This window comes from Colossoma macropomum, unplaced genomic scaffold, assembly GCF_904425465.1.
Source record: "Colossoma macropomum unplaced genomic scaffold, Colossoma_macropomum, whole genome shotgun sequence".
Taxonomy (NCBI): domain Eukaryota; kingdom Metazoa; phylum Chordata; class Actinopteri; order Characiformes; family Serrasalmidae; genus Colossoma; species Colossoma macropomum.
Genome location: NW_023495254.1, coordinates 582,785 through 602,979, shown reverse-complemented (window position 1 = coordinate 602,979; position 20,195 = coordinate 582,785). Strand labels below are relative to the sequence as shown.

At 39.2% G+C, this 20,195-nt stretch overlaps 1 protein-coding gene and 1 long non-coding RNA gene across 2 annotated transcripts in view; one reads left to right on the top strand and one right to left on the bottom strand.

The window, feature by feature from the left end:
- The window catches only part of LOC118801261, a 72,462-nt gene extending 58,035 nt beyond the window's left edge, over window positions 1-14,427 (bottom strand). Inside the window, exon 1 of the long non-coding RNA XR_005006487.1 lies at window positions 14,347-14,427. This is a non-coding gene — a long non-coding RNA (uncharacterized LOC118801261). The remainder of the gene's footprint in view (window positions 1-14,346) is intronic.
- Window positions 1-20,195, top strand: part of sept9a (septin 9a) — a 163,863-nt gene that overhangs the window by 9,219 nt on the left and 134,449 nt on the right. Inside the window, exon 2 of the mRNA XM_036561469.1 lies at window positions 16,756-16,827. Within this exon, the coding sequence (XP_036417362.1) occupies window positions 16,756-16,827 (72 nt within the window). The remainder of the gene's footprint in view (window positions 1-16,755; window positions 16,828-20,195) is intronic.

Below are 20,195 nucleotides of genomic sequence, written 5' to 3'. Positions count from 1 at the left end.
AATATCATATGTGTCCAGCGTAGGGTTCTCCTTTAGCAGCTGTAGCCAGTCAGCAGCCTGTCCATGTTGTCCACCCTCACACACACACACACACACACACACACACACACACACACATATACAAACACATACTGACACACACACACTAACAGCAGGCCATGTAGGAGGAGACCAGAGTGAAGGACACAGCACCTCCACACTTTTATTCCCCACGGGTTCACCCCAACACCACATGTGAACAGAGTGAAGACACTGAAAATGTGGCATTTTATATGGTTGTCACAGAAAATGAGCAAAGGCCAAGGAATCTGAGGTTGAAATAATAATAAATCGCATAATTTTTCTTTTGGTAAACATTGAAAATGGGTCCCACAGACCTGAACACCACACAAGGGTTAACATTGCTACATCCATGCTAATAGTAAGCTATGCAGTGAAATGATGTTGCATGAAAGTAAGTCCACTACTTTACTTTAATTTAACACTATTATATACCAACACCAGCTACTCCTAATGTACTCTACTGCTGAAAAGCAACTTAACTACCGCACTGAATAAAGCATGCTGGTTTGTTTGGGGTATTTTTGTGATCTTGTGCATAGCAAAGTTCATATTTTGACTCCTTATCAACCTCCCAATTCAGAGAATCCAATGACTTTTGGAGGAAAAATGAATGTTGCAACATATCGAGAGTTTGAAAGCATTTTTTTAACCACAGTGTGCGATAGCAGTGACTTTTGAAAATCTGTTTCATTTCTTTCAATCAGCTTAGAGCATTAGACCAACTACAAAACTATAACACAACTTCAGTGGTCTTTGTAAATGAGATGCGAAATATGAAATTGTAAAAGTGAAGAAGGTTTTCGTCCAGAAACGTACATCCAAGTCCCTAATCTTTCATTTTTTAGAACGTAACTTGGAGCTGTTTACCGGAAAATTTCAAGGTGTCCAGAAACTCCACTGACTCAGCAGGAAGTGAATGACAATAGATGAATGGAAGGTTTTGCTAATCCGTGTGCTGGGTTAAGTGGAGAGTGACCTGTGTACAGATAGAGTAAATGAGCTGTGATTGGGCCTTTATGTCCTTCTGACCTCCTCATCCATCCTCCATCCCAGCATCTATTAGCATTGCTGCAGGTGGTTTCATAGTGTATTTACCACAGTCCATTGAGCAAACTCAACTATACTAGTTTACACAGTGCCGTAATTGGGATTGTAATGGCCCCACTGCAAAAAAAGAATGATCCCTCATACGACTTACTTTCAGCTAATTAAAAATGACTACGTAACTTGCTTGTTTATTTGCTATTGTTATGCATCAAAGAATGCTCTTGAGTTGTGCCACTCCACCTACTAGCATCTAATGTTAACATAAATGTTTATATTGGACCATTATAATTGTACATCATATGACCTGGTAGTAGTATTGGGCGAGATACCGGTTTATCCCATGTACCGGTTGAAATTCTATTTAAGGTATTAGTTTAGTCATTACCGTTATACCAGTATGCACATAATGCAGATAACGCAACGTACAAACAGTGCAAAACACGCTGATTCCCTCACCTCCCGTGTCGTGAGTTGCAGCCTGAGGTAAATTAATCCAGTTTATAGTGAGAAAAGCAGGTATCAGATGAGTTAATGAGTTAAGGGGTGAGGAAGAGAGTGGAAGGAAAAGCCAGTCTCTTGGGGTTAGCTGTTAACTATTAGCCTAGCATGGAGACTAGCTGGCTTTCCGTGTTCCCCACAATGGAGCCCCTCGTTCAGCCAGCAGCTTCAGGCGATCCCGAGGTCTCGGTCTACAAGCCACAAGGTTCAGCAGCTTCACAGTTAAACTGACAGTGTGAACAGCTTGTAATATTTACAAGTTCCAGCAGTGACTGATGGTTGTAGATTAAAGCTTGAGTGTATTTTGGATCAAGGGCACATATGAGATAAATGATTTTCAGATGTAAAACAACATTCAGTGCCATTTTTGCGGCTCTGAGAGAAGCCACTGTGGGCTTTACATAGACTCCCCTTTATCTTGTTAGGGTAAGAAAGCAGTACTGGCATCTGTCTAAACATTGTTAATTTCTGTTTTTACTATTTCGCTCAATAAAAATATTTTAGATTGACTTAAGTTGTTAAATATGCTTCTTATTTAAAGTGATAGGACATCCAAAAATAGTATGCCATTGTTAATCTACAAAAGATTTACTTAAGCATCCAAAATGGTTTTATATGAAAAAAATATAAACAAATACATTACATACCGTGAGTAATCTTAATTATACTGTGATATACATTTTTGCCCATACTGCTCACTACTATAACCTAGTTGGCCTAATGTAATGCTTATTTTTGGAGGTGGAATGTTCTAAAAAAAATTTTCTGTTATGTTAAGAGCCAGTTAGTATAGCTGCAGGCTATAAAAGGGTGTTGTTAATAATAGGCTGTAATAAAAAGGAAACAACACACATTTGTGTTGACTGCTTACTGGTTTGGATAACAGCATCTACTAATAAAGTACTGTGCCAACGTCAGAGACTGCTCTTCGTATATTTAATTACCAGACAAAGTGACCATTAAGTAGAGTTATCCATTTTTCAGCATTCGGAAAAAAACAAATCATAGGTGTCCACCTTTTGCCTTTATTATTATTATTTTTTCAGAGGACTTGCTTTCAGTTTTTCTGCAACTCTGCGGGGATATTTTCTGAAGTTCAGTCTTAGAAGTTGGATGCCTTTTCTGCTTACCTCGATCCATGTAATCCCAAACACATTCAGTGGTGTTGAGGTCTGGACTCTGGGGTGGTCAGTCCATTGTTCAGCTTCTTTGTTTGATGTGTCCGTCTCCTTTTCTCAGTGAGGCTTCTTGACAGCTACACCTCCTTTCAGACCCACAGCGCTGAGTCGTCTTCTCACAGTGGAAGGATGGATAGAAACACCTGTGGATGTTTTCAGATCTGAAGCAGCTTGATTTTCTCCTCTCTTTCAAAGGTGAAAGCTTGAAGTGCTGTTTAACTGATGGAGGGCAGTTTTGGTATCTACCAGGTCTTCCAGGTGGTTGTTAGGAGTCCTGTTTTTTTCTGACTCTTTCATTAATGTTTTAAACTCTAGTTTTGGGAACTTTTATTTTTTTTACTTAATTTTCTTTGACTTTCCTTTTAAGTAAGCAAGTGGATTATTTTATATCTAATCTTATCAGAAATATTTCCTAAAAATGAATAAACTGTACTTTTGGAAAACTGGAAATTAATTAAACAGGGTGTTCTCTGACTTCTGCACTACTTATTATATTAAAAAGTGGATCAAAGTAGTGAATCAAAATAAATTAAAATAATGTAGATAAGAATGGAAGTTTATGGTCCACCAATTAGCATGATGCTAACAGCATGCCTAAACCATCTCTCATATAGTTCCTCTGTTGTGTCTACCAATGTGGTGATCTTGGTAAAGTACAGAAGTGGTTTATTATTGCCTTCTTGGATTGATGTCTTTGCCGTTGTCACCTCTGGGGTTATTTGCCGATTCCATCATCCTAGATTGCTGCTGTCCAATATAGGGATTAAGTTTTATCTGGCACCTTTGCGAAAACCTTTCTGCCATGGGAGGAAGTCCAGGCACTGTAGCGCTCTGCTTCTCCGATGCATGCCAGCCTCCTTGCCTCATCAAGGCACCGTGCCATGAGAAGAGTTGAGTTGTTAAGTAATCTCAAATAGACTTGTTTTTGTGGGTTCTGGCACAGTATGACATACGGAACATAAATATGGACTATATTTGGGATAAGAGGAAAACTGTGTAACTTAGGCCAAACCATCACATTATCATTTGAAAAGCTGCCAGTCAGTTCAAAGGTTTAATGTTCAGTGCTACTGGAGTTTTTAAACACCTCAGTGTCACTGCTGGACTGAGAATAGTCCACCAACCAAAAATATCCAGCCAACAGTGTCCTGTGGGCAGCATCCTGTGACCACTGATGAAGGACTTGAGGATGACCAACACAAACTGTGCAGCAGATGAGCTATCGTCTCTGAATTTACATCTACAACGTGGACTGACAAGGTAGGAGTGTCTAATAGAGTGGACAGTGAGTGGACACAGTGTTTAAAAACTCCAGCAGCACTGCTGTGTCTGATCCACTCAGACCAGCACAACAGACACTAACACACCACCACCACGTCAGTGTTACTGCAGTGCTGAGAATGACCCACCACCCAAATAGTACCTGCTCTGTGAGGGTCCATGGGGGTCCTGACCACTGAAGAACAGGATAAAAGGGGGCTAACACAGTATGCAGAGAAACAGATGGACTACAGTCTGTAATTGTAGAACTACAAAGTGCACCTATATAGTAAGTGGAGCTGATAAAATGGAACGAGCGTAGAAACAAGGAGGTGGTCATAATGTTTTGCCTGATTGGTGTACGTAGGCATGCAAATTCCTGCTGCCTGCCCACACAGATGCTTCCAGGACAAATTTGTGATGATATTCCTCCTTTCACCAAGCTTTTTCTCCACTTCTGCACTGCTGTATTCGGATGATAGTCATTTAAATTACTGTGCGCACTGCGTACACTGTGCATTTTCTACCATAAAGAGATTAGACTGGCATTCAGAACAGATGGTTCTGTCTCTCTCTCTCTCTCTCTCTCTCTCTCTCTCTCTCTCTCTCTTTCTCCATTTCTCCACCCTCTGTATTCCTCTGAGAGCAGATTGTGGGTTTGTAATTATAATGTTTCAGGTGCAGGAATGCGGCCCCTCACCTTTCAGGAGCATTAGCCATGTTAGCGTTTTTAGCACAGTTAGCGGTGATATAGCACTCAAGTTAAACATTATCTCCACTCACTTACATCAGCCAAGGCCCAAGGCGTGATCTGGACCATGCACCCATTTCCTCACGCAGTTTACACCATCTTAGTTTATGACATATTTGCAGGTTCAATATGATTTTCAGTCAGACTTTATTTGGATGGTCCGCTATAGCTACTCTACAGATACTTAAATAATTAATAGACTTTCTGGTGATGTTCAGTTGATTATCAACAACATTATGGTTAGGTTTAGAGTCAGGAGTAAGTATAGGTTTTGCCTTGAGGTTAGGGTTAGGGTTAGGTTTAGAGTTAGGAATAGATTTAATAAAATCATTCATACTGAACTTGTAATTCAGTTGCATTTAATGGAGATTTAGTTGAATGTTACTTATAGACAGACTGAGCATTTACAAGGCATCTACAGTGGACCGTCCAAATAAAGCGTTACCTGATTTTCGATTTTGCTGGCAACGTTTGATTCAATTTCTGACATTTTATGTATTTAAAATGTCTTGATTTTACACATACTACACAGGTTGGATTGGCTTAACACTTACAGTTTTTATTTTAAAGCAGGTGATTGCAAAGTAGCATGTCCTCATGCAAAACACTGATGTTTTAAGATCGTATTTGAGCTCAGTTTCAGACCTAAGACTTTATTTGTCTCCTGTAGAACTTTCTGTTAACAACCAAGTTCTGCAATAACAGTTTAATATAAATGATTCAACACAGCTCACAGCCAACGGCCTCCGTTCCACCTCTTCATTTCGATCCATCATAACAAATCGTCAGAAGAATCAGACACTGGTCACTCTGGAGGAAGTTTCGGTAGCTGAGCTGGTTCTTATCTTCGTGCCTGACGCTATAGCGGAGAGTTAGTTATGTGTATGTAGGCACAAGAATTTTGGAAGCTCGCCAAAATCAAGGCCATGTCATTATCTGCGTCTGTCATGTTATCACTGCCATTTCCTTCTGAGGAGTGAATCATGAGGGCTCTGAAGCAGCAGCCTGACTCATACCATATATAATGCATTAACCTGCAGATAATGACAGGGGATACCAGGCTTGCGTCACTGCAGAAAATTCCTGTTAGCACAAGATCTCAGTGTACTACCTACTTAAAGGCAGCGCTGAAACGTTTCTTCTCTCGTTAAACACAGTTTATTCAAGATTAAACAGCTGAGGCATCGGCGGTTCTAAGCCCGTTCCTGGGGCCTCCTCGCTTTGTGCATTTTTGTTTTTTACTTAAACTAACAAACTTGATTCAGCTCATCAGCTAATAAACCTACAACAATGAACACTTATTTCTAATACAAAGAAAAACATTACAGTGCGGATTGAATCTGCTCCACTGTGCCTGGACTGATAGTATGCTGCATTTTTTAGCATCTGATTCACCAGTTATGGGTATTTAGATAACTGGGCTAACTTACACCCAATTCAGTCCCAGTTCAGGGGCTGAATCTACGAAGGTTGCGTAGACCCATGAAAGCTGAACTGAAATGCGACGGTCTACTTTTATGGCGGATTTCTTGTTTGTGTCACAGCACCGCTGTTCCCGACCTTGCCGGTGTGTCACGAAACGCCGCTCTTGTTAATTCATTTTAAAGTTCTTTAAAGACGGAGCCAGAAACTTCGATTTTTTTATTTTTCATTTATTAGAGCTGGAGACGCTCCTTGATCCCTAAAACTAAACAAAACGCTAGCGGAGGTTTTGCTTCAGACCACATTTATTGGTGATCTCTTTTTGTTGTATTCAAGTAAACCACCATTGCCAGTCCAGAGTGTTTTTAATCAGTGAAAGCTAAGTGGTAATGGGAAACCTTATGAGGTTCAGATTCATTGGTAGATCCTTTTGTAAAAACGTGAGGCTGCTCAGACTGTGAGACAAGCGACCAAAATTTCTAACATGTTAGAAATCCATCCGACCGTCCGACTGCTCAATCGGAGCTTGTTTGGGCAGTTAATTGGGCATCGTTTCTCCTCTCACACTGCACGGCAAACGACGGCCAATGAAACTGAAATTCGGCCCAATCAGAAATTCAGCCGGCTCCAACCAAATCGGGCTAAAAACAGGCTAAAATCACACAGTGTACGCCTGGCTTTATGGAGTATAGGGTCCCCAGAACTGGCTTTGGCAACTGTTGGACAACTGTTATTCATTGCTAGCCACAATTTTGTTTTTGTGGCTGGGGTGGCAATGAGGAAACACTGTGCTTCATGCTGTTTTCCTCCTGCTCACTAACAGTTCCTGCAGGTGTTATGAAACAGAGTAGTGCTTGCCAGTAAAGTAATGAGGCCTGGAGCAACACTGCAGAGTAAGTGTGCGTGTGTGTGTATTATACAAACAGTGGACAACCTCCTACTCAAACAAGCACCTGCATTATCAAGAGCCTGAAAATGGATGCCTTCACATGAACTGCCCTGAGTGTAACCAATCACACCACTCCATTAGCGCGGCTAGCCTTTGACCTGACCAGAGATTAATCAATATGAATGGCAAACATCACTTAAAAACCTTTTGCTGACTTAGAACTGACTGCATGAAAACAAGAGAAAATTGTTTCTCCTATAACCCCAAATGTAGTCAACCAGCCAAAACATGTTTGATATCTGAAATTTGCTTCTTTAGTTTTGTGCTGGAGCTACAAGGCTATTGTAGCTAACAAGTAATAAACCTTGAACCCCTCCAAATAGTATGGTGTCAACAAGGGATGGGCCCCTCAGTCGAATTCATCTTTGCATGTATTGAAAAACATTAAAAATAAACCCCAACCAAAAAAACAAAACAAAAAAAAAACCTAAAACAAAACAAAAAGCACACCAGATGTGTCTCACCATTACTGTACTATATTAAAATCAGACCCATGTCTATTAGGGATTACTAAAGAGCCCAAAACAGTTTGAGGAGAGTGTATGATGATTTAGACATGCAGTTAGTGCAATGTGACCAGATTTATGAAATCAAAACCAGGAACTTTTCCAGTTTGGCGGTCAACATATCATTAAAATATCCAATGCTTTTATCTATGGAATAAAAACGGGGGACACTTTGAGTTTCATGTATTTTGATCATGGTAACTGTTGTACTGTAATTAACTTTGGTGAAGGCCAACTGGTCAAATTCGGTACTAACTAAGTAACTTTGTAAACTGTGTTAGAAAATCATACAGTAACTACCATAGTGAGTGTAGCTATGGTAAACCAAGAAACACCCGATAAAGAAAATGGTCAAACTACAAAGATTCAGTACAGATTCAATACAGTAACTCACTCCTGCCTGCATGCACACAATGCGAGGAGAGAAAGAGGAAACTCACTGCTGCCAGAGGAGCTGCTGACTGAGATTGACATTAATGTTACTCTGAGCAGCTGCATGGGAAAAAAATACAATATTTCTATAAAATATTGTTATATTTATATATTGTAATACAAGTTATATTTTTTGCTTTCCCCCTCGCGAGATTTGTCACCCGTTACTTTTTAAAAATAAAGTCGGTAAGTAAAAAGGGTCTCAAATGTCACTAAGTCTAGCAGCTTAGTCAGGGATGAGCCAGGGGTACGTTCACCACAAAAGATTCAGTGGTTTTATAAGCCCAGTATTCAAATTCATATCAAATGTTTTGGCAGTAAAAAGAGATCTGTGAATGCAGAAAAAAGACCCTGGCTATAGCCCAATAGCCAGACCCTTAACACACCCCTGGGCAGCTCCAGATCTGGTAAGACATATACGGCTGCTATCAGCATACGCCATATGCCATATATGGATGGATGAAAAGTGGAAATTTAAAAAAACGATGTAATATTTGTAGATCGCATGGTAGCTACATTCAAGTAGATTGTATGCCTATACAGATCAGATAGGCTACCTATCACCTGGTATAATTCAAATCCCGTAACCCCTGCTTTTAATCCCAGAGTTACCTGGTATAATTCAAGTCCCGTAACCCCACCCTTGCTTTTAATCCCAAAGTTACCGACGTTTGTGGTGATGTTGTGGACTCGACACTTGCTAGCTTTTGGTCGGGTTTTACGGAGCAGTATTCTCTTAACTTGGCAAGCAAGTGGTAGAAGTGGCTCGTAGAAATCAGCAGCTCCCTCTGTTTGCCAAAACAAGCACAACATGAGACGTCTGCCCGTCTGCTCTGCGGCTAAGGAAACAGGAGGCTGTGTAAACTGGATATTTAATGCAATCTAATGAGTGCAGTTTGTGTCATGTCTAACAATACTGAGCTCTGAATTCCCCATTAAATGTCACTGCTGAGTAAGCTATGTCAGTGAGGTTACATGTGCGTCACACTGGCGTGGTGTCTGAACCTGTACAGTCACGTCCCGTCTCTCTTCCGCAGATCACACACACATTTCCATGCACTTCTCCTGTTATTATTTGCATTATAAACACGGTCAGTCGGGTGCCCTCTGGCCCAGTGTGAGCGCTGTAGTGTGTCAATAAGAGACAGAGCAATGTTAAACTATAACTGCTGCAGGCATTCAGTGCCTCTTCATGGAACTTGTATTTGTGTTTTTGAGCACAGCGTCATCATTTGAGCATATTTAGGGCTGTCTGTCACTATCAGTTATGTTAGTCGTCATTAAGGGTGTAACGATTCACAGAATTCATAATTCGATTCAATATGATACAGTGGTGTTTCGATTTTATACATATTTCAATACAGAGTGGCTGAAATGTAAACCTCTTCTTATCCCTTAGAAATAAAAACGGCTGATTTTCTTACTGTGCCTTTAAGACTGATGTAAATGAGCTCTGTTCTGATTGGCTGCCCCATATTATGCCTCATTCAAAAAGCACTCTGGGCTGAAACACCGTTTATAACTTCAGCATGAGTGGATGGAGCTAAACTGCTGTAGAGTAAATAGGCAGATGTGTATAAAAGTAGTGATGTTTATTACACCACAAAATCACAGAATTCAAAACAAGCTTTGTTTCTATATATGAACAGTTCAAAAACAATAAACTCCATCCATAAAAAAGCCATTATTGTCCAGTGTCAAGAATTGTAAGTTCATGTTTTACGGCAGAAACAGTCAAACACCAGCACTGTTCTCGAGCAGAACCCGATAAATCTGTTCAGCGAATCGGCGCTGAACTGTTTTAGGCAGAATCTCAAACGGCTCCCTTCTCCCTACAAAGTGCAGCACGTAGGTCTTAAAATAAAGGTGACTGCATCTAAACAGAGCACAGTGTGTCTAACAAAGAACCACTGTGGATTCAGCCATGTGTGCACAGTTCATACTGGACATTAAGTGCAATATTCGGGTGGTAAAGCCAAATCTGTATATCTTACATAGTGCACTATATAGGGAGCAGTGAGCCATTTGAGATTAAGCCTTAGGATTTTTCAAGGTCTGATCTGTTTAATATCTAAATGTTAAATATTGATGATAATGGGGTGTTTTTTTTTGTTTGTTTTTTTTTTGCAAATTTTAGCTCCTTACCTGCATGTTTTATGTTAAAGAAAGTTAAATATTGCACTTACAACCTTGTATCCATTGCTTGGCTTTGTTTAACTCTGAAACGTGAAATGACCACTGGAGTTATCTGCTCTTGCTAAAAAGTTTTCAATAAAGTTTAATGTTGTAAGTTACCTGTATTTTGTTATTTTCACTCAATCAGAACAACCCAACTGCAGTTTGATTCATATTACCTGGAATGCACGATAATAAAAACATGATATGAGAATTCATTAAAATGGAGATATTTGTTTTCTTCATATGGACTGGGGAGTGACCGGTCAGTTTTGAAACTTTTACAGTGTTTCCATACTAAATTCCATAAAAAGCAAGGAAACGTCAGTTTTCCATGATATGATCCCTTAACGTTTATTAGAGAATTTAATCTTAAAAATGTACAATATTTGAAACTAAAGCTTGTGATTTATAGTGTCTCGATCTAGTGCTTTAGCCACAAGCTAATATATTAGCAACAATACAATGATATGGTACAATAAAATACAATGTTGTATTGTTACATCATGATCTCTGATTATGTTTTGTGATTATGTTGTGTTCTCTGATGATGTTGATGATAATCAGGATGATGTATAATCAAGGGGTAATCAAAGCTGAGCTTCTTAAAATAGGCCGGACAATAAAAATGGACTTTGAACAATGAAAACCAGGCAGAGCCTTTTAGAGATTCAGAAAGTCTTTGCTGGAAAAAGATAAACTAGGAAGCTTTAAAAATCCTTCATTAAAAGGGATACAGTGATAAATGTATATAAATGGGTGAGAGCAATAAGAAGATACATTTTATAATAAATAATTAATAATACTAATCATGACAACCCCTGATATGCTCTGTCACGCATCATGTTTGCACTGGTTTGAATAGTTTCAAGGGACCATATTATTGAAAACAGACCTTTCCCACTTTTTGTGAAATAAAGTGTAGCATAAAAACAACATTAAAGTTTCAAAATGTACCTTTCACCCCCAAATATTCGGTATACAGCAGTTTAGCCCCACCCATTCACACTGAAGCTCAGAGTTTTTCAGCCTGAACTGCTTTCTGAATGAGGGAAAACTAGGCAGCCAATCAGAACAGAGCTTGTTTACATATATCAGCCGTAAAGGCACAGTGAGAAAAACAGCCTGATTCTAAGGGATAAAGAGACGATGGTCATGTACAAATGAACCATTATTGGTACATAAATAAACCAAAGATGTACAAAATGTTAAAGTTGATTTAATGGGGGGAAAAAAGAAAAATACACAGATAAAATGTAGGACATGTGCTTGACTCAGTTTGAGGCAGGTAAGGACTAAGACAAGGGTATCAAACTCTAGTATGACACAGGCCCCAAATACCAAATGTGTTCCGAGTATTGCTTATGGTTCTGCACATGCTAATTCATGTAACGCTGATCTTGGCTCTGAGTGAGTGTGAACTCCGAAGAATGGACATGAAAAAACAAGCCCTTTTTTGGATTTGCAATCGGACATGAATGAGCAATGTTACTGCACTTTATCAGCGTGAGGGACTAACCCAGCAGCAGCAGCCGTGTTTATTCAGCTGAATAGATCCCTCCATACTGCAGACAAAGGCTATGGGCAGCCAGTGGGAGCTGGCCTTAATTTACTTTAATGGAGGTTTTAATGCATCAATTATTTTGCTAATAGCAGAATGGAATTCTGATTGAGAGCATTTTGGTCAAAGCTGAGTCACACTGCTGCTTTCAGTAAGGTCACTTCTGTGTGACTGTGTAGCACAGATGAATCTTCTTTGTAAGGAAAAAATCTGGGGTTTTAACTTCAAGGTAGCGCAGTTAACGTCCACCAAGGGTTTCAAGACTCAACACCGTCACACTGTCAGCTTGATCGAACTTGTTTCTACACTCAACTCAGTCTGGCAAAGGAAGATGCTTTAAAGCCTCTGTGGTTCCTTCATCATCTTTTCCTTCAGGTTCTTAAAGGCTGTTCAATTCCAGGAATTCCAGATGGTTTTCCATACAATTATTTTCTCAGGCCATGATTCCAAAAACCATGACATAAGTCCTTTTCACACATAGGGTTTTATAGGTTATGAAATAACTAAACGTGGGGAGGAGCACCACGCTTGAAGCTCCTCCTCCTTCCATTCTAGCTTCCTATACGTTTCCAGCTCTGCCTTCCAGTTCCTATGATGGATTTTTCACACCCCATCAACTCCCCAAATGATGATTTTATGTATATTACTATCTCAATGAATGCCTTGGTTTTAAACAGATCATAACATGAACCTTGTAAATCTATAAAATCTGAATACAGAATGTATTTAAATTGTTTTTTCTACTGTGGGATTGCAGTTTGAACTAATTCGGTAGAATGGTCCTTGGAACTTGTAGAGAGGAGAATTACCGCTCTGTAAAGTCTTCCGGGTTTCTCAAACGCTAGAGGGCGCTCCCGAGCGAGTCCACAATGAATGGGTTAATATGGAGCATTTGAGCAAAAATCATAGTTTATAAATGCTTAAATATTTCCTGAAAACTGAATATCATGAAACATTTTAACACTGCTGTTATATTTTTGAGCGCTCTTGAACTCGAGTTATAGGGGTTTAAAATGGCACCTGTTAGCACAAACAGCCAATGAGCTGCTCCGCCTGCTAACCAGTCAGCACTCAGTAGCAGTAAAGCTAGTGTTCCACTGCCCAAAACCCATTTGCTGTAGAAAAAAAGAAACATACAGGTGAGTTTTCTTTGCTTTTTTAGTGAAATCCTTGCGGTAACACTTTGCTGTAGAGTGCTGTTCATAAGGCTACATGACACCTACATGAGCCTGTCATGATAACTGACATAACCCTTCATAAATGTTTAGAAATGTTTATTCCAATATGTGTCATTTTCTATAAAGGTTACATTTACCAATTTTGAACAAAGTTAGCCAAAGTAGCCTTTATGACAGATAATGCCTAAGCATTTATAAACAGTTATGTGGGGTTATGTCAGGCTTATGTAGGTGTCATGTAGCCTTATGAACAGCACCCTACAGTAAAGTGTTACCATACTTACTTCTACTTTCTAAAATTAAAGGAAATTTCTGGGCGAGTGATTAGAAACTATTTTGACTTTTTGTTTTTAGCCGTTTAGCTCCATTCACCCCCCATTCATTGAGGACTCGCTCGCGGGCGCCCTCTGCTGTTTTGCTGTCCTGTTTTTGATATAACGGTGGAAATAGGAAGAGGCCTCCTCATAAACCGACTCTGGAATGGTTCATACAGAGCAGTTGGCATGGTGCTAATGGCGTGATCTCAAACAGGCATGCTTACATGTTTTCTGACACTGTATGACATACTGTGATGTAAAAGTATGAACAAAAGGAGGCTTCAAGAGTTCTACTGCTACTATTTTTAGCTATGTGATCCATTCTTTCCATGTTTATAGATAACAGTATGTCATACAGTGTCAGAAATCATGTGAGAAAGTCTATTAGAGATGACTTAACAGCTTAAAAATGATTTAGCCATGCACTTAGATACATGCTAATTGGTGGAAATAACAAGCTTCCATTACTTATTAGCTACATTAGCCTTATGCAGGGAGATTCACTCGAAAGAGGCCCCGAATATTCTGTAATAACTCTCGCTAGGACGAAGCAATCTGAACGAAACAACTTGCAATGTGCTCCTCAGTATATGGAGCTTCGAACAAGCTGGGATGCCTCTGCGTTGGAGCAATGAGGTTGGCGCCGGACAGCTGTTGCTACGTTTAACCTCTCTAATGTTTGCCAGTACGTTCAAGAACATGGAGCGCCGTGCCGAAATGGGTCTGGAACAAAACAGAGATCACTTCCAGCATCGCATGTAATGCAATCGTTTACGCCTACATCAAGGTATGTATTTTTTGGTTCAGATTGCAACAGAATGTTCGGGGCCTCTTTCGAGTGAATCTCCCTGTAATTCCTGTGCTAAAACTAAAGAAAGTAAACTTCAGATGCCAAACATGTCTTGGCTGAGTGACCGTATTTAACGAAATGGGTAAATTAGATGTTTGTTAACTTAAGCTTCATTTTAAGAGTGCTTAAAAGTTGAAAGAATCTAATTCACAAACATACCTTAATAAGTCACTTTCACAGCTCTCTTATCTCTCCTGATCGCTTGTTTTTCCACTCAGCGCACTTGGTGCAGTCTTTAAGATTGTGCAACCTGAATTCTGTCAAAGTGAAAGTGTGTAAACACACTGTTTTTTTTCCCTGCATGCTCTAAGTGTAAAATAGGTCAACATGCGCTGATCACCGCGTATCGAGTGTTTTTCTTATGTGGGTATGGCTGTGTGTTTATCAGAGGTGTGAATCTTTCATGGAACTTTCGGCATGTGTCATAAGGACGTCAGGTCTTTCTGAAATCATGAAGCATAGTTCCCCATTTTTGTTTTTTTATATATGCAAATGAGGTCACATCAATTGGAACCACTGTGATTATGATGTAACAGCTGTATTGCTGTTTTTAGTAACACTAGATACCATAGAATCACCTTTGAAGATGAAAAACCCGAAAACTTCAATGATTTGCTTCGTGTTACTAAAAAACAGGTTATGAGTAATGCAGCTGTTATATCATAATCACAGCAGTTCCAAATAATGTGGCCTCATTTGCATGAACAAAGTGTGTGTGTGCCATATAATATGGAGTTTCGTGTTATTGAATACGTGCTTCAGGCTTTGAAGTGTGTGTGTGTGTGTGTGTGTGTTCTAAGGGGGGTCATCTGAGTTTACTACAGAGTGCCTTCAGAATCAGACCTCCTAATGTCTTCTTGTGTGATGCAGGCCTAAAAAGATTTGAAAAAGAGAGATTAATTTTTTTACACTCTCAGAAATAAAGGTGTGAAACTGTCACTGGGGCAGTTCCCCTCTTGTCACTGGTGTGGGACTCTCAAGGGTACATCTCAGTATTTTTAGTCAGGGAACATAACTGTACCAAAATCCATTGAAATTATATTTTCCATATTGTATTGACTCCACACACCCCGTCTCGTCTCCAGGCTTTTATTTTATTGTTCTGTTTTAAAACATTAGATTATGAAGAGGTACAAATCTGTACTTTTCACCTGGAAAAACCTATTTAAGGTTCACAATTGGACCTTAAAACCACTGTTGTACCTTTGAGGGCACATTTACATTGTTTGTACCTTGATGAATGATAAATGTACCTGCACAGCACCTTTATTTCTAACAGTGTAGCGCTGCATCTATCAAATATTCATTTTCCAATATTCTACTGAATACCTCAAACACAAGAGTGCGGGTGCTACTATTTGTGTGGTGGATCGTTCTCAGCACTGCAGTAACACTGACGTGGTGGTGGTGTGTTAGTGTGTGTTGCGCTGGTGCGAGTGGATCAGACACAGCAGTGCTGCTGGAGTTTTTAAACACCTCAGTGTCACTGCTGGACTGAGAATAGTCCACCAACCAAAAATATCCAGCCAACAGTGTCCTGTGGGCAGCGTCCTGTGACCACTGATGAAGGACTAGAGGATGACCAACACAAACTGTACAGCAGCAGATGAGGGATCGCCGGTTCCTACCTGGATGGGTAGTGTGTGTCTGTGTGTTGCTGTCTCTGGGAGGGTGGGATGGTCCTTCCTCCCCCTGCCATCACTCAGCAGTGCTAGCCAATGCGGGCGTCCAATAGCTGGCGAAACAGAATAAGCAGTTAGCATTCTCCTCCAAGCGTGTTGAGCTGTCCAATGACATTTAGTTAGCAGCAGTTTGAAAAATGTGGAGGAGCTTCAAATGTGGCAGGAGAAGCATGTGCGAGCCTCACCCTCTCAGCCTTGTACCATCGTGTGATTGGAGGAGACCTAGCTAGCAGCTGGAAACTGCCATGGCTGAAGTGGGGAGAAAAATTAAAACAACAACAGTTTTTTGTCATTAAGTGTGAGAGTGACCACAAGAACCACCTGCTTTGACAGGAAGAGGCCATTTGACTGACATACGAAGGGGCAAATCATGTTTTTGTCTGAAAGGCTGTTTGTTTCAGTGTGCAGCTGTGCAGACAGCTTCATACCACTGGTGACTAGCATTTGTTTGTGTACCATCTGAATGATAAAAACTGGTTCTCAAAAAACTGGTGATAAAAAGAAGAGGACCCAGTACTGAGCCCTGAGGAACACTAGCAATGATAGAGTTTAAGGAGTTAATGGATATAAAATGTTTCCCATTGGTTAGGTATGAAGTAAATCATTTGTGAGCACTATAAAAAAATGGGGTGTGTCTGGGCTGCCTTAACTTTTTTTGTTATTTTAACTTTAAATAATAAGTTGACAGGCATAAAACACAGCTTCTTGCTCCATTAACTTACTATTCAGTGAACTCAAAAGTTTAAGGCAACGCAAAAACGAACTAGTTAGCAACAGTTTTTTACAGTATGGAGGGAAGTTGAGCTAAAAGACGTTTAGACTGTTTACATGCTGAATAAATACATGTAAATGTAGTGTAATTGACGGGCTTTGTGTGTATGTGCAGGTATTACCCGGTCCACCAACAGCAGGGTGCGGAGGCTGGAGAGAGGAGATTCTGCTGGTGCTGCTGGAGCTGGTGAGTGTGGAGGCTGTGATTTACACTCGTCACTAGATGATAGGCTACTTAATCCTATGAGCATGAACACTGAAAAACAGTGATGCACTGAATTTACTATCAAGTGTGTACATCATTTCTACATTGGTAAAATAATAATAACATATTACATAATAAAATGTTACACCAACACAGTTTTGTCTCGCAATTTACTAACTGCCATTTACTGGCCGCTTTATTAGAAACACCTACCTTGAGCTTCCACTCCCTGGCCACTTTATTAGAAACACCTACCTTGTGTCCTGCCAATGAGAGAGCTCACTTTTCTTTATCTACCCAAAAAACACAGAAAAAAAAAAAATATTTTTCACTGGGTGTCAAGAATTTAACTTTATTGTTTTCAACCAAAACTTTACAATATTCAAATATTGAGTTCAGAAAATTATTGCAGTACTTGCAAAGTTTAATTTAAACATGATTCTGTTGAATAAAAAAGAAATAAAAATGACAGTTTTTATTTTTTTAGTTCCCAGAAATGGAGCTCTAGAGGGCACTGAGGGTTCCTAGTATAAATCAACCCCAGGAGAAAGTGCTTAGCAGCTGTTGCTATCTGGCATTGCCTTAAGCCTTCAGTTCATTATCAGTGCACTCCAGAGCTTCAGTTGTGGTTAAAAGATGTAGCTGGGGACGTTTAAAAGTGAGATTCTGTTTCATAGAATATGTCATTTTCTACCCATCCCAGCCAAAAACCCATTTAAAACCGTTGTCAGTTTTCTGCAAATTTGGTACTTGCAATGCTTTTTTTTTTTTACTACAAAGGCTGAGATGAGCTTTGTGAAAGTGTTTAACATTACTTTAATGCATTGAGTCATCAAAGGTAAGACATAAATGGATCATAAATGTTTTTCATGCCCACCGTGACAATATGCTTTAGCCTAGGATAATTTGGTTTAGGTTTTTTTAGGTTTATTGTGTTGTTATTTCTCATCTTTGTACATCTCAGCTATCAGATGTGAACTCGGTTATGTCATCTTCATTGGTAAAACGTGCCTGTGGTGAGCGGACACATTCTTTATATTAAACGAGTGTAAATGAGTGTTGCAGTGTTGGTTGTGTTTATGTGAATCCAGCTTTCTGGTTGATTGCTATTGTTTTGTGTCAACATCAGATAGAATAGGCCATTAGCGGGTTTGGAAAGGGTATCTACTAAATTTGCCCTCACACTTTTTCACAGGCCTACCCAACAACTTCTCTCTGCCTACGCCAAATACATTCTTTCTTTTGTTGGTGTTTGTGTGACTGCATGTGCATGAATGAGTGGTAATGCGCAGATATCATATGGATGTGTGTGTCTGCTAGCAAGATGACAGCGGCATATTCTCTTCATGGAAAGACCAAATGTCTTCTGTTCTTCTGTTCTGTGTTGTTGCTCTGTTCTGTGTGTGGTGATGGCTCATCTCTGAGGCATCCTCTCCCACTGAACTGTTTTTGCCGTGTCAGCTATTTCTGCCTGCCTTGACTGTACTGAGAGTACACTGCTCTATTAACTCACAAACACACACCCAATAATCAGCTGCAGTCTGCTTGTTGCGTAAAACTTTATATATATATATATATATATATATGGATTTTCTGAGCCATATTCAAAGCTGTAAAGAACTCCATATACACACATTTAAATAATCATTGATCATTATGTTGCTGACAGCCACAGCCTATTGTTAACAATCTACATTGCTTGGCAGAATAATAATGAATTGTGATTATTATCTGTAATACATTTATTTACAGCACTGTGTGAAAGTCAGAGATCACACTTCATTTATTTAATTTCAAGTTAAAAGGCCATTAAGTACAAATTATTCATTTTTCAGTATTTAGTATGTCCACTCTTTACCTTTATTACAGCTTCCATTCTTTTCAGGGGACTCACTTTCAGTTTTTCAAAGAAATCTGCAGGGATATTTTTCCAGTTCAGTCTTAGAAGCTGGTTACATTTTCTTTTTCTTATGATGTAAAATTTAGTCTCATCAGTCCACAAAACTTAATTCCACGTCTCAAGTGTCCAAATTCTATATCTTTGTGCACAATGTTCTTCTCTTTTGTCTATTTCTTTTCTCAGTTAGGGCTTCCTGACAGCTGCACATCCTTTCAGACCCATAGTGCTGAGTTGTCTTCTCACAGTGGAAGGATGGACAGAAACACCTGTGGATGTTTTCAGATCTGAAGCAGCTTGATTTTCTCCTCTCTCTCAGAGATGAAAGCTTTAAGTTCTGTTTATCGGATTGGGGCAGTTTTGGTGTCCAGGTCTTCCAGATGGTTGTTAGGAGTCCCATTTTCTCTGTTTTGAAAACTCCTGTTTTTTTACTTATATTCTTTGACCTTTTCCTTCCGTATGCAAGTGGGTTATCTTACATTTAACCTTCTCAGAAATATCTCCTAAAAAAATGAAGAATTTGTACTTAATGGCATCTTTTACTGGAAGTATTTTTATAGAACTGTATGTATAGATATGAGCACAATATGGGCCTTTTAAGGTTACTCCACAAACATTTGGTCCAGCAGGTGGTGCTGATGAGGCAGTGAGGTACATGCATTGCTTAAGGTTAGGATGAATTAGGTAAGAATGTTTTTGGATTCACTTCTGATCAGTAGCGTGTAGAGCTTCCGAAAGCCATCATCCAGTAAAAGTGTTGAAATAATGACTGCAATAAAAAGTAAAAGCACCTTTTCAAAAGTAGCAGCTCAAAACACTGCTAAAGTATTGAGTAACTCACAGAATTGAGGTGGAACGTCTTAATACGTCCATCCTATATCAGTATAGAAACCTAAGTTTATTAGGCTTAATTCTTATCTTTTTAGATCGTTTTAGTCTAAAATAAAAAAGCTCCAAACTGAGAAGAGTGAGAGACAGTAAAGCAGTTCAGGAGCTGAACAAATGAACAGAATGAAATTAAGCCCATAAGAGGAACTAGGAATGTAATGTTAATGATTAAAATGGTATTGAGTAAAAAGTATACGCTAATATTCCCTGAATAGATGTAAAAGTATTAGCATTTGAAAATACTCAGGAAAATACAAATACATTAAATTTGTACTGACATTACTACACACATCTGCTGCTGATTATGCTTTATATAGAAGTGTGAATATTTTAGGGATCTTTTTAGGTATCTTAACTTTTTGTCTTTTTATAGTCAAAACTTAATCAAACTAGTAAAGTGAGCTTTATATTACTGTCTAATTTCTTCCTATTCACACATATTGAGCTCTATAAAGCCCTGTGTATTAAAGAGGAATTCCATCGCTTTTGAAAAATTTCTACATTATCCTTTGATTGAGATGTGAAATGTTTGGTTTGATGTGAAATGGTTCATTGTAGAGAAACC